Genomic DNA, 15,280 nt, shown 5'->3' with positions numbered 1-15,280 from the left:
GCAATATTCACTTATTTTGAAAAGTAATCCCCCAGAACAAGCTGTGCACTTTATTTTGTACGTCAGCTTAGTTGTTTGTTGCAGGAGGCAGACCTGGCACCGGAGATGCTAACCATCCACATTGATCGTACTGCCGTTGCGGATTACATTCTTCCTCCTGTTGCTGAAAGCAAGCAAATGATCCTGTACCGGAAAGAGTATGACGTTGACGAGGACCATCTGCTGATCTTTCTACACCCTTTTCAAACTTATGTCTTTATTACACTTGGCGTGTCACTTATTTCATATATCATTTCCTTGTCCTCTGTAAGAATGTTCTTTAACAAGAAGGAATTCAATTCTCCAGTGACCTCAAAAGACAACAATGTTGACCAAAATATGCAAACAGAAGACAAGTGTCAAACCGGTGCCCTGGAAATACATAGCATTATATTATCTACGTCGTTTGAGATTTTTGGGACCACTTTGAAACAAGGTGAGAAAATACATTTCACATTGTTGTAAAAATAATGGCTTAAAATGGTCTATTATATTTGTCTGTGTACAGTCTTGTGAGGCGATCATAGTCTGATGACTGATTTATACATTGAATAGTGCTTGGCTTGTGTTTATTGTGTATTGTTACAATTAGGTTTATTCACACATCAGTGAATTTTCCCCTTTTCACAGGAAAAGTTCTCACTGGGCTTGTTCCGATTTCTGAATATAAGGATCATAAGCAGAAAATTGTGTCATTTAAGAACAAATTGGACGTTCCAAGAATTCTGGAATTCTCACTCACTAACTCATTGCATGTGTTATATAAAGTATTATTTATGTTGCATATTGGAAACAGGATCAACTATAAGATCATCCAAAGACTCGGAGAGGATCCTGGTCGCGGCATGGTTGATGTTCACAACCATTATCTCTGCTGTCTACTGTGGGACCATCATGTCCATATTTGCCGTAAGATTGGAAAAGCCACCATTTTCTAACCTCGCTGAGTTGGCAGCAAGAAAAGACTACACAGTGGGTTACGATGCATCAAGCATCACTGGAAATCTGTTTGAGGTAAATATCACTTTATGAAAATTGGCAGAAAATAGTAAACAATGATAACATCTTCGTTCATGACACCTTCATCTCTGTAGAAGATGCTATACTTCTACACAGATGATTAGATTTTGAATTACATGTACAAGAAACAGATCTGCAAAAAGGGAAGCAAATGTCCACATCCTGTGTAACCTGTCTTACGGACAGTTTTACAAAGAGGTAACACAAGGTAAAAAACGGGAGCCGTGCTAATTAACACTTATCAGCGGGGTACACAAAGTCCGCAGTCTAGACTACCAGTTGTCCGACTTCCATTTTTGTGGAAGCCGCGGTGGCTGAGCGGTCTAGGCGTCTGACTTTGTGTGCTGGCGATTAGGTGCCTGACTCTGAGGGTGTGGGTTCGAATCCCGGATGGGACTCAAACCAAAAAGTACTAGAATCTGTACTTTACTAAGAAAGTGTAATCCCAAATATAACATATGTTACACGAGGTGTATAGTTTTTGTCTCCAAGTCAAAATATCAACAAAATATAACATCCAAAGAATATTCTTTACTGTCAATTTCAGAATTCAAAGCTGTCACATGTCATGGTAATAAAACAAAGAGTTCGTGACTCATCAGCCAGAGATCCTGATGTGTTGAGTAGCAAATTCACCAAGCACATGCAAAAAGTCAAGGAGGGAAAATATGCTTATATAGGAGGCCCATCGCTTATTCAAGTCAGCTATGCCGACTGCAAACTGAATATGATTGACGCCGAATTCAGAAGGACTTTTGAATCTGTCTATCTTCCAAAGCAGTCCCCCTTCAAACACGACTTCGAAAAAAGGTACGATCTTCATTCTTCTATTTGAAAAAAAACCCAACTTTTCGAAATGACCCAGCCTTCTGTGTGTGGGTCACTGTACATTATTCTACACTGGCAACGTATTGTACACTGGAACATAATGCTACACTGGAACATAATGCTACGCTGGAACATCATGCTACTCTGACAATTATTCGACACTGGCAAATCATTTTAAACAGGCACATTATCCTGTATACATTGGTACATCATTCTACCATTACTCTACATTGGTACATTATTCTACATTCTGGAGCGGTGGGGTAGTCTAGTGGATAAAGCGTTCACTCGTCACGTCGAAGACCATGTTTCAATTCCCCACATGGACACAATGTATGAAGCCCATTTCTGGTGTTCCCCGTCTTGATATTGCTGGAATATTGCTTAAAGCGGTGTAAACCTATACACACACCCACATTCACTATCCTACATTCTACAGTGGTACATTATTCTACATTCTGCAGTGGCGGATTATCCAACCTTGATTTTACATTGGTACATTATTTCTATCATTATTCTACATTGCTACATCATATGTTTTAGTAGTATTACGAGCTGTAAGTTCTGCTATGGGGTAGCCTAGTGGTTCAAGCGTTCGCTCGTCAAGCCGGAGAGAGATGCATAATCCTGCCGTGAATTCATAATGCACCATGTACCTTCACAGTGCAGTGCAAACACAAACTGAATGTTTGAAAGATTTAAATGTAATATCTGGGTATCCAATAACCAAACCACTCACAAATAATCTGAAAATACACTTTATTTAATCATGAGAAATATCAGCCTGATGCAGAGCCATTGATCCTTTCTTGTACTAATAATGATATTTAATCTTGTCCTCACCAGCATGTCCTATCTCAGTGCCAGTGGCATCCTTAAGCGCACCTATCAAGATTGGTTCCCGTCCACTGAAGATGATGGTTGTCTTGAAGAAAACTTCCCTAAAGCTGTGTCACTGGTGAAGATCCACAGTATCTTTATCGGGATGGGAGTGGGGCAGATCTGTAGTTCTATCATTCTTGCTGGGGAGACTGTGTGGTATAAGGTGAAACAGGCACTCTGTCGAATATAAATAGTATTGCCTTCCTTAACCTCCTCGAACGTACAACATGAGTACAGCAACGGCCTTTCATTTGTCATCACAATTAAAAGTTAAAAAAAAGTCACGTTTAGTAGAAGCTCAACCAAACAACGCCACGGCCGACTGCAGGCAGGCGAATTTTCACGTATCGCCAAGTAGCATTAGAAAAACTATGAAACAATTTAACAGTAAAACGTAACACATATGAAATTCTTCGTCCTTCCGATTATGCAACATTCAAATCATGAATGCCCGACCTCACTGGGCAAGAATGACAACGACCTTTTCGAGAAACCACAACACCAGAGTACTGCCAAGTCCCTCAAGGTTTCCAGATCTAAACCCCATCGAACATTTATTGGATGTTTCTGATCAACGTTTGGGATCGCGTCATCAACACAGCACCTCCACGAGCACTGAAGGAAGAGTAGATGAACATTCGCCAGACCCACAATTCTTAATCTGATTGTTCCATGGCAGCTGTTGACCCTCCATCTCCTTGACATTCGATTGTTTCATGTGTGTCGTACTGAACCTCGTTCAGTGACACTCACATACATTTTTTTAAAATCACAAACTGTCAGGTCAATAACCTGCTACATATTTAAACCTAACTACATTTTTTGGTTATTTTGTTATAAGAAAATACGTGTCAGTTTTCTGTGTTTGCACAGAAATATTTTGTAGCCCTTTACACAAACACACAAGCGTCATCCCCACTCACCCATGTCACCCAGGACCTTCTCCTATGTGGACCCCACCCTCAGGATGACATTCTCAAGTTGAAGAACCAATCATTGTAGCTTACGACCTTGTGATATCCCTTAATATCACTGACCCAGGTGTCAAAGAGAAAAACAAGGACTTACCTTTCGCAAACATGATCCCTTAACTATGAGATCATGTGGTACAAGACAAAATGTTTTTACATTGGACATCAGTTGGGTCAGTGATACTTCTCGTTTTGAAATGTTCTCTAAAAGTCGACCAAAGAAACTTTTGGAAAACTTAGGCCTTAGATGTTGTAACCCTCAAACCAAGTTTTGAGTCATGTGTCATAAGGTGAAAGTCTTAGTCTTTGAAATATCCGAGGAAACGACACGTGCAATTGTGATATGCTGACACCAAATGCAGACAAAAGCTTAAATGATACAGATACCATTGACTTCTTGTAAACCGGATTGGTAGCCAATTTCCGTTCTGCAATGAGGATCGTGAAAACTGATGTGTATGAGCTATCACTCTTTAATTGTTGCAGCCGAGAAGGAAATAACAGCTTCTTCATGTTGCTGCTTCTGCTGCTGTTCTAATACGATATACAGATATACCATGGTGTATCCCATACATTATTATTATTGTTGTTGTTGTTGTTGATGTTGATGCTGCTGCTGCTGCTGCTGCTGCTGTTGTTACTCTAATACGAACATACGATGGTGTATCCCATACATTATTATGACACAAATGTAAAAAAATATGCCAATTTAAAATTTGTTTCGCTTTTTGTTTCATGTTGTTGCTTTTTTGATACCAGGCATTCCAATCATTTGATAAAGACGTCTTTGCATCAAACAGATGACAGTAAAATGCTTATGCAATAACATCTTATTTTGTGTAGCTTCAGTCAGCATACATCAATCATTATGAAACATCGACATTTAATAATAGTGTGGCAGGAACACCACCCCTCTCATAACCTGCGTAAAGGTCACTGTTCCCTCTTCTAAATATCTCAAAATAATGTTCTCCCTTATATCATTTTCTGGTTCTGTAACATTGGCAATAATTATTTTCCATTATATTCCAGTTTATATCTCAATTCTACACTCAGGAAATTGAAAATAGAAAATAGTGACTCCATTCGCGGATCTTTGGAACATGATTGATTTAGGGGTTAGTGTTGTGTTTTGCAGGAACCTATTGCACAAACGTTGTTCACACCTGGGTTCGATTCCCCACATGGGTACACATGTCCAGTGTCCCCAAGGTGATATTGCTGGAATATTGCCAAAGACGGTGTAAAACTAAACTTTCTCGCTTATACCATCATTATTGTATTTAGGTTTCTGTCTCAAAAAACAAGTGACGCCCATTTCTGGTGTCCCCCGCCGTGATATTGCTGGAATATTGCTAAAACGGCGTAAAACCATACTCGCTCAATCAAAAAACAAAACAAAAAAACACCCAAGACATGTCGCAAGCAGTCAGTAATATGCACACCTTGTGATTAGTTCTAGGAATATATGTCCTTAAGCTGACAATCTCATCCTCCTTCACATGTGTTCGCCTGGACAATAGTTCAAATAACTAAACACAATCACTGACAAGAATTTGGAAGAGTAATATTTAATAGACATGCAACACAAACACCGTGGTTGCTTTTTGTACAAGCACTCGCAAATGTATAATGCAAATTAATTCAAAAGGATTTTTAAAGAATCTTACAGCAAGAGTTATATTTATTCAATACTGTATGATAATATAAAATTCAAGAGCAGAAGACACAACGCGGGCAATATATAGGCTGTCTTTGACTGAATGTAAGCAGAAGTTTTCCTTTAATGTATGCTGCACAAAACAAAAGCATTTAAAGTTCACTTTGTCAAAGAAATGGTGGTAACAAAAATAGATTAGCTGTATCTCGCCAAGTAAGGACCTGGCTCAGTTCTCAGCCACATTTCTAACTAACTGAAAGGTTTTGCTGTGAGCCAATTCTGAAACAAGGATATGACTGTAGGCAAACCCATTTATCTTTGAGAGGGTTTCTGTTTCGTTTTGTACCAAACAATCTCTGCCAACAGCGTCAATAGATTGCAGATCAGTCCAGCTCCAGCAGCAAAGAAGACACTCTGGATCTTGACCAGTCGTAGGTTTCCACTGGACATCCGTCATATTTAGTGGACGCAAACCATTCATGTACGCTGCAGGATGCCACTGTCGCTCAGAAGGTACATACTGATGAGGACAAAATATAACCGTTATTAGTTGACTGACGCCGAACATTTAATCGTAATCAAGATGTGACAAGATGACTGTGAGCATATAATCGTTGTTAGTTTGTTAGTGTGATATGACCAGAGTATTACTATGAATTTACGTGGAACTAGTAATTGCTATTAGTTTACCATGTGACATGAATTGTACCATGGAATTGACGTTGAATATATAACCGTTATTAGTTTAAGATATGAGTCTTACAATGAACTGACGTCGAACATATTCCAATATGTTCTAATTATATTCAAATACTATCCCGAGTGGCGTGAAAACTAAACTCAAAGTAGCTAACTATACTTGTATAACATCTCTCAACTGGTTTCAACACAAGATATCACTTTGGTTGTAGGTATTATTGATCAATGCAACTGTATCGCAATGCTTTAGAGACCAATGTCACATGGTCAGTTATGACGTCTCTGTTAAATGGGATCTCTGACCTCTCTGTCCCTGATGCAGGTTTGGTATTCTTTATAAACACAGGATACCTGTAATTGCTGTTTTAAAACTGTTTGTAAAAATGATTTTAGACAAACAAAAATAGAATCCCCAGTAACTGTATATCAGTTAAATCTGGAGGTTTCAAACGTCATCATGTCTGTTTAGTTATGATAAACACTTGCCAAATCCGAAAACATAAATAATATTGTGTGACCAGTCGAGGTTTCAAACGTCTATAGTTCTGCTATATCCGAACAAAAAATAACTAACATATTCATTGACAAAGTTCTTGATTAAATGTAATTTGGTATATCGACACGATTTCAAAGCCGGATGCTGGTTTGATATTCTTTATAAACACAAGGTACCGGCTATTGATAAGTGATAAGATTGAAAAAAATGATTTTAGAGTCCCTCCTCAATTGTATACCAATTAAATCTGATGTCAGGGGATACTCCAAATATAAATAGATTTCATTGTCCTGAAATATCAGATTTCCTCTGATCTTTGGTTTTATAAACACAGGACATCTACACAATCATGCCTTTTTTAGAAATCCTTTTTGAAGGGGGACGACTTTTGGAGATCGAAGGCTGTAAATGAGCTTTCAAATGTGGTGTCAATCACTTTGGTTTGCAGTTGGTATGGCGTATTGCAGAAAGAAACGTGCCTCCTAAAAAGGCGTATTTTCCGTCCCATACTTTTTGCAGGTGCTTGTTTGTGTTGCTGCTCAGTACATCAGGGTCTCTGGTGGATAAGTCTTGAACTCTTTGTCTCATTGCTATGACAATTTGAAACCTGAAATTATTAGTAGAGTGCATTTACACTACAAAACTGTAACTAACACAAAAAGTTGTCACTGGTACTATTAGCTATCAAGATGCGTTTTTCGAACTAGTTTCTCCGTGATTTACTGTACCTGAAGAATGTGTTTACATGACGATTACACCAGCACTTGTGCATTTCAAATATTTTTGATTCACGTAGGGTACTATACCAATAAACGCGCCAAGATGTTAACGAGAATTATGATTTGATTATTTTAACAAAATTAAGACGGGCTGTTTGGTAAGCCAGTTATCAAAGCATTCGTTCGTCACGCCAAAGTGAGTGAGTCAGTGATTAAGTGATTGATTAAGTGAGTGAGTTAATATTTATCGTCTAATCGTAACGAGAACAATCAATTATCATAGTAAACATCAATAAATTTAGAAATTAAAAAACCCGAAGACGTTGAAGACGAACAGTAAAAATACCAGAGTCTCACATAGAGTGAGTGGGTGAGTTTAGTTACGCCTCACTCAGCAATATTCCAGCTATATGGCAGCGGTCTGTAAATAATCGAGTCTGGCGTAGACAATCCAGTGATCAACAGCATGAGCATCGTTCTGCGCAATTGGGAACCGATGCCATGAGTTAACCAAGTCAGCGAGCCTGACCACCCGATCCCTTTAGTCGCCTCTTACGACAAGCATGGGTAACTGAAGGCACATTCTAACCCGGACCTTCACTGATCAGTATCACATAGATGGTAAAACTAGCATGTAATAATAAAACGATATTATCATAGAGAACAATACAATATAAAAATGGGCTATAGATCACCAGCAACCGAAGATAGGTCACGTGGAAGACGATGGCTAACATGGGAACTATGTGTAAATCCTATTTCTGGTGTCCGCCATGTGAAGTCACATGAGAATTCAACTGGCCTTTGCCACGGAGTAATCTTAAAGAGGACAGGAATATGATATATGTGATCACTGATACAGCAAGCATTATAAAGACTTGAGGTTGGAACGGTCGGAGAAGGATCAGCAGATGGTTCTCGTCAGCATTTTGCTTCAGCCAGCAGGTTCAGTACATGGTAAGGAAACCAAAACACCTTCCGCTTGCCCACTTCAAGGTAGCCATAGCCAAAGTCGTTGGTCTGTAAGTACATATGACAGCCACATTAACATACCAAATCAGTGCAATTTAGGAACAAATTGCAAATATTGACCCGGAGTGGAAAACCATGCATCTCATTTCAGCATTCACATATTATAAAATTGTACTAACCGGTAACTGCATAGAGTTAGTGTAAAAGAACGCATGATTTAATTGATAATGCCAAGAAAAGTAAATTGCATCTCTTAATACATTTCTCCTTTTCTAGACTGAAGCATTGCACAAAAGGGAAAAAAAATAATGACAATTTCTGCTTAATTACCTATATCCAATAGGGCTGACATTTTTTATTCACGTCTGTGAAAGCCCGTCCAAAGGGGTGAAACATTAGCGTCCACATTCTTGCCCTTGTGAACAGCCCCTCCTGTCAAACATTCATAAAGAGTTTAACACTGGCTTAGTCCTGATGATAACTCCTTGCAATTCCAAGACAAGCATCTTTACATGTGATTTGAGCAATTCTGTGACTCATGCAATCAAACAAGACTTCATGAAACTCAATGGTCAGAATTATATTTTGTATTGGAAACGTCAGCTTTTGTGTAGATAACAAAATCTGCATAGATTTGAAATATATTATTCAAACTGATCTGAATATCTGACTAGAGTACATGCATCTGAACTGAAATACCAACAAGGCCCCTTTATCCTCTTTGACTTCACTGATTCAGTGCCAGTCAATGATTTTATTTCAGTATTAAGGTCTCAGGCGCTCGTACAGTTAATATAATGACGGTATTTGTAACATGAGTGCAGCGGCAAATATTTCCAGTTGTGAAGATCAGAGATTCATTGCATCTTTAATGTGATTTAACATTTAAGCTGACTTACATTAGGATTATCATCAAACGATCCATTGGGTTAGCATAAGTATGGTCAATATTTTGAATCAATAGTAAAAGATACTATGCCCTCTGACAAATATCATCCTAGGAACTAAACACTGTGACAATGATCAAAGTGGCCGCAGCTTGACGACACACAGTTGCCTAGGTCACACCAGCGGGTTATCTTTCATTACCTGTCAAGTGAGTTCAACAAGCACAGGGTGGTGAAACATTTCTTGTCCCCTATCCGTCGATATCCCGTGTTTAAGTATGAACGTTATATTTACTTTCAACACTTGTCTTCTTGTGGTCATGGTCCTCCTATCGAACTGTGGTGTTGAATCCATGGCTCACCTGACTTGAAGGCAGTTCCAGCACCGCCACGTTCTCTACCTGGATGTTACTGTCCAGTAGTACAGGTAAGTCATCTGATGTCCCAACAATTAATACCGGTGAGATGTGACACAAGTCTGCTGAGGAGTTCGATCGTGTACCGCAGACTTGAGTCTGGTGAAAGCCCGATAGATTTTTCTCATTTTTGTCACAGAAAGATGTTACAAAAATGTGTTCCAAGACATATTATCGAGTGAAAGCAAAAATACAGAAACATCATGAATATGTGTATTTATATATACCAGAAATTAATATTATTTTCATTCTCTCAGAAGCATTTTAAATTTTTGGTCTGACACATTAAAACTCACCTCATGATTACATACAATGATGTTGTGGCATCACAGAAAGGGTCACACTCCATACATAAAGTGGAACTGATAAAATACGCGTCAGATTTAAAGTAGTAAATAATGGTGTCATCTGAGAAATCTCAGTTGTGGTGAACAAGTTGTGAGTATTGCGAAAGGCACATTCAGATGTATACATCTACATGTTGAAATTCATAGGCGTTATCTAGATCTGAGGTTGTAAGCGATTGAGATCAGTTCCTCGCCACTGTGAACAGTATCTCATTATGTTATAGCAGTGACATTCCAGTTTAATGTGAGAGAAAGGCCCACATTTGAAGGGGTAGACCTTTAATTGTCCTATTAAATATACGTAAATGGTACCGCAAACTGCAAAGAAACAACCAACGAATTCTGGGTCAGCAGCAAGACATTAAACATCAGTCAACCTCTCATTGCAAACATTCGCCTGGATCTGTTGTGGAATGTATTTCGACGTTTGTAGCTCTGGAAGGCATTGATCATGTGAAGGATGCTTACTAGTATATTTTTGAGCGATTGTTGAATATGTAAGGATTGTTTCGCATACCATCTGTCGTAAGATTGAAACAGTGGTTGTGACGTCACAGGGGAGCATGAGCACCTTCTATTTGTAACGACGGTTTAAGGCTATATTTATAAGTGTGACATGAAACTTTATGATAACGTTGATATTTGTAACGACGGTGTAAGGCTACTTCATCTATAATACTAAAGGTTCCCCCTGATCCGAGGAAAAAAAGACGTTAACCAAGGCCCTCTCAGTATCTGGTACATGACTACGGATGCAAAGGATCTAGAACAGATTCTCCCACCTTTTGGTATATGATAGAAATTGCATATCTAGTTTGCGACTCTGAATTTGCAACGAATGTGTACTTGAACCTGCACCTTGCCATGGTCTTAGCCTATGTATACAACTGCAATGTCAAATATGGATTTGCTCGAAAACATTGGCAGCCACAAAACATGACCTTTCTTCATTCTGCTGTCAACCAGAATGATACCAGTGTTCAAGAATGACTTTGTTCCAAACTGTCACTTCAATCGAAGTTACGCAAGGTACTTTGTGACATCATTTTCAATAATATTTCAAGTAGTGATAAATTTCAAATGACCATTGTCCTTGTTTGTTTATGAATTCTTGCCCTAGTATGGTGCTCTACCTTCAGTCGTTAGCAATCTACAGCCTGTTTTTATATTGTCTTGTCATTTATAGTTCCAATATTTTAGATTTAATTGCTAGTTTTAAATGGATATCTGTGATACACTAGTAGTTTTACTGTTCTTCGTCAACAGGTGTTTTAATTTCTAACGTTATTCATCTTTAATATACTTATAAAATGTTCTCGTCACGTCCTGAAATATTGCCGATGTGACGATAAATATTAACTCACTCACTCACTCACTCACTATGAAGTCTTGCAATTGTGAATTTTGATATTCGGGATTTAACATGTTGGTTCCGGTGTTCATCAATGTCAAATCTTTGTCTTTTCCTCTCAAATTAATATAGAAGAATTGAGCAACATGAACATAACTCGCATGGAATGGTGATCAAGCTAGAGTTGCATACCTGTTACTACAATAAAACAACATGGTATCAAGTACTCTAAGTAACATCAGTACCTTGAAGAAATGCATTCCATTGTTAATATTGGTAGTGAAAAAGCTAAAACCTGCTCGTATTGTGGAAACAACAGAGAGTAAATGAGCAAAGTTGCCATCACGTGAGCTAATGTCCCAAAATAGAGCTGACTTACAATCACTGTTGCTGTGAAGTGTTCTGTACATTTAATGCGTTCTCCATGGATTCTTCAGACACTGGTGTCCGTGGAAACGTTCATTTCCGATCACACACATTCGTCCGTATCAATGTCTTCCAATGTTAGGCCAAATATTCTTGATGGCAGCAAGAATAATGTAGTTACATACATACATACATACATACATACATACATACATACATACATACATACATACATACATACATACATACATACATACATACATACATACATACATACATACATACATACATACATACATACATACATACATACAGACATACATACAGACATAGAGACACACACACAAAACATACATACATACATACATACATACATACAGACAGACAGAGACAGACAGACAGACACAGAGACAGACATACAGACAGACACAGACAGACGACAGACAGTCATACATACATACATACATACACACACAGACAGACAGACATACAGACAGACAGAGACAGACAGACAGACAGACAGACAGACAGACAGTCATACATACATACATACATACATACATACATACATACATACATACATACATACATACATACATACATACCAATCGATTAACAATGACATGTTCAGTCTCAGTAAATGACAACAAAAGATCAATGTATAATCAAAAATCACATATTGAAACATCCAGTTTTACCTTTTTAATAATAAGTGAATACAATTGTAACATTGATAAATAATTGACATGCACGTCGTAAGCATGTGTACACAAGGCTGAATCAAACAGGTATCCAATTCGCACTCCTTGTAGTTATAGCCAGCCTTTAGGAAGCTTTCTAATCCCGAAAATTCGCGAAGAATCATGCCTTCAATGTTTCTTATTCCACTTGCTTCCCCCACAGCTCTCGACATTTTACTACCGCTTAAACTGTTTCCTGTTACTGTCATTTAGGATAAGGTAATTTACATGGTCACGATGGCCATATGACACTGTGATTAGTTTTGAAGCCCATAAAGACACAAAAAGGATGTGAATGCTTTATTGGCATTTGCAACATTATATAGACTTCAGCCGATAATTATTCAGTCATCATGTCCTCAGTATGCCTCGGAGAATATTGTACGTGTTAAAGCAAATGTATAGAAGACTCTCTACATTTTGTGTAGCAACTGAATGAACATAACTGAGCAGATAAATAATATTTTTATCAGAAGAAACAGGGACGTTTTTGAAAATACGTGGACTATCAGAGTGAGTTTGAATCCCATTTAGAGAGTTTGAACAGAGGCAATCTTTCTGAGCACTCATAGTAGTGATAGAGGCAAAAAATGTTTTTGACACCCTGTTCGAAAGCTTCAGAGATGCACATTCCGTCATTGCAAAGCTGGAATACTGCTCATAGTGAAGCGCCATACAGCACTAATTCATATATGTAATGACAGCAATATCCACTAGCTTCCTGTATGTACATGAGGATCACAGGACATTACCAACACATCTACTCTGAATCGACCCTGATGGACAGCCTTCCAACGTAATGGCACACAAAGACAAAGGAAATCGAGAGTTCCTTTGTATTGAACATTTGGATTTATATTCAGCAATTATATTCATATCACATGATGCACGATTGTGTAACATTTACCAACGTATTAAGTGTTAAATGTGCTCAATGTATGAAAAGAAACGTTTATGAGACAATGTTAAATGCTGCAATAAATATTGTTTTCCTTCTCAAATATTACTTCTCAGGAAGAAACCAAGGTAGAAGTCCATCGCAAACGGTATTACGTTTTTCGTCATACTAAAATGCGGTTGCTTATATACCCATTTATTGACTTGCATTTCCCTTTCATCTATCTTTGTTTTTGCGTCATCTTATACCAAAGAATCTCTGCTGCCAGGATCACGAAGCTGCACACAACTCCGCCTCCACCAGCAAAGAAGATACTGTGGATCTTGATCAGTGACATGGGTTTAGGGAAGTCCTCCACTGGACACCCGTCATGTGAAGTGGGATGGAACCATTCTTGATAGGAGCGCTGCAAGATGCCGCTGTCGCTGAGATAGGACATGCTGATGAGGACAAGATTAAACAAATTACTTCAAGAAGAGGATGTTATTGACTGTCACACATTAATGAATTTATTGAGATTAAACTCCCTTGTTTGTTTGATTTGTTTGGATGTTTAGAGAGAGTTAGATGCTCAGAATTTATATTCCAAGGCGTGGTTCAAATGTGTGGTCCAATTAACAATTTTACAATAGTATGTATTCATTTTAATCCCCATTGAACCAACTGGGTTACGTATTGTAATATGCAGAGCTATGTCCAAAGTGTGATTACGCAATGCCGTTTCCAAAGTGCTCACTCACCTAACCATTCAGAGAACATATCAGAACAATATATTCAGAACAGTATTTACAAAACCTTTTATTGCACAATATTGATTCGACGGATACGTTACCGAATTAAGAAAAAGGCTCATACCTTTTTTCGAAGTCTCTTTTGTAAGGGGAAGACTTTGGAAGATAGAATGCAATGAAAGCGTTTCCAAATTCGGTATCAATCACATTTAGTTTGCAGTTGGCATTGCTTAATGCTGTAAGTAGCATGCCAGATATGTAGGCGTATTTTCCATTCCAGACTCTTTGCAGGTGCTTGGTGTCATTACTGCTGAATACATCAGGGTCTGTGGTAGATAATTCTTGAACTCTTTGTTTAACTGCCATGGCATCTGGCAGTCTGGAATTCTGAAATTGGTGAAGTAGGGACGATTCTTTAGATATTTAATTCTTTCTATGTTAAAAAAATCCCATGCGTGTGTGTGCGTGTGTTTATGTGATCCAATTGTAAATAGAACTGTGCCTCAAACGTTTCTGTATATATGTTCTGTAATTGGACAAATAACAGCTCTAGTTTCACAGGAGAAGCAAACGCAATACTAACAGCTCTTAAATATATTAATAGACATCCTAAATATGAACAATATATCACATTTTGAGACACTTTCTTGCCTTCAGGCTATTAAAAATCTTTCTTGTAAACATCCATTTTTAATAGAAATTATAGAATTATATAATGATCTTGCTACTGGCCAATACGACATCGTCCTCTGTTGTTACCCAGCCACGTTGGCATTTCTGGGAACACAATGGCCGATCTTGTTGCCAAGGCAGTACTACACAAATCAATGACAGCTCTTCTTATTCCATACACTTATTATAAAGCTGTCATCAAATCTTATATCCGTGATCTGATGCAGAAGAAGTGGGACACCCAAGTGGGTATAAATAAATTAAATGCAATAAAACGTTACATTGGTTATACCTACTTGGTATAAAATTATTGTCCTCCTGAGAGAGTACGTAAGTCCCAAAACATTCAAAGTCAATTTAAAATCTATCAAACCTTTTTAAACGTCGTGGAATATGTGTCTTTTTAATGTATGTCTATATTGCTAGCAGCTGAAGGGATGGTGTAAATCCAACTAGGGTCCATGGAGGTAGCAAATGTACTGTAAGTCCCCATGGTCCCTAGTATGGTGATCTACCTTCAGTTGTTGGCAATATGTAGCCTGTTTTTATTTTGTATTGTCTTCTGAAATTAAGCTGTTTTAGAGTT

At 38.1% G+C, this 15,280-nt stretch overlaps 1 protein-coding gene across 1 annotated transcript in view; it reads right to left on the bottom strand.

The window, feature by feature from the left end:
• Window positions 1-8,235: 8,235 nt before the first annotated feature.
• LOC124264984 (glutamate receptor ionotropic, kainate 2-like) overlaps window positions 8,236-15,280 on the bottom strand; it is a gene marked incomplete at its 5' end in the record, with an annotated part of 28,109 nt that continues 21,064 nt past the window's right edge. The window contains 4 exons of the mRNA XM_046699764.1: window positions 8,236-8,334; window positions 9,536-9,584; window positions 13,540-13,731; window positions 14,147-14,409. Of these exons, the coding sequence (XP_046555720.1) occupies window positions 8,236-8,334; window positions 9,536-9,584; window positions 13,540-13,731; window positions 14,147-14,409 (603 nt within the window). The remainder of the gene's footprint in view (window positions 8,335-9,535; window positions 9,585-13,539; window positions 13,732-14,146; window positions 14,410-15,280) is intronic.

The sequence above is a fragment of the Haliotis rubra genome, unplaced genomic scaffold, assembly GCF_003918875.1.
Source record: "Haliotis rubra isolate DU_JTF1 unplaced genomic scaffold, ASM391887v1 Scf954, whole genome shotgun sequence".
Lineage (NCBI taxonomy): Eukaryota > Metazoa > Mollusca > Gastropoda > Lepetellida > Haliotidae > Haliotis > Haliotis rubra.
Note: the sequence above shows the minus strand (reverse complement) of the source record. Positions and strands in the feature narration are given on the sequence as shown.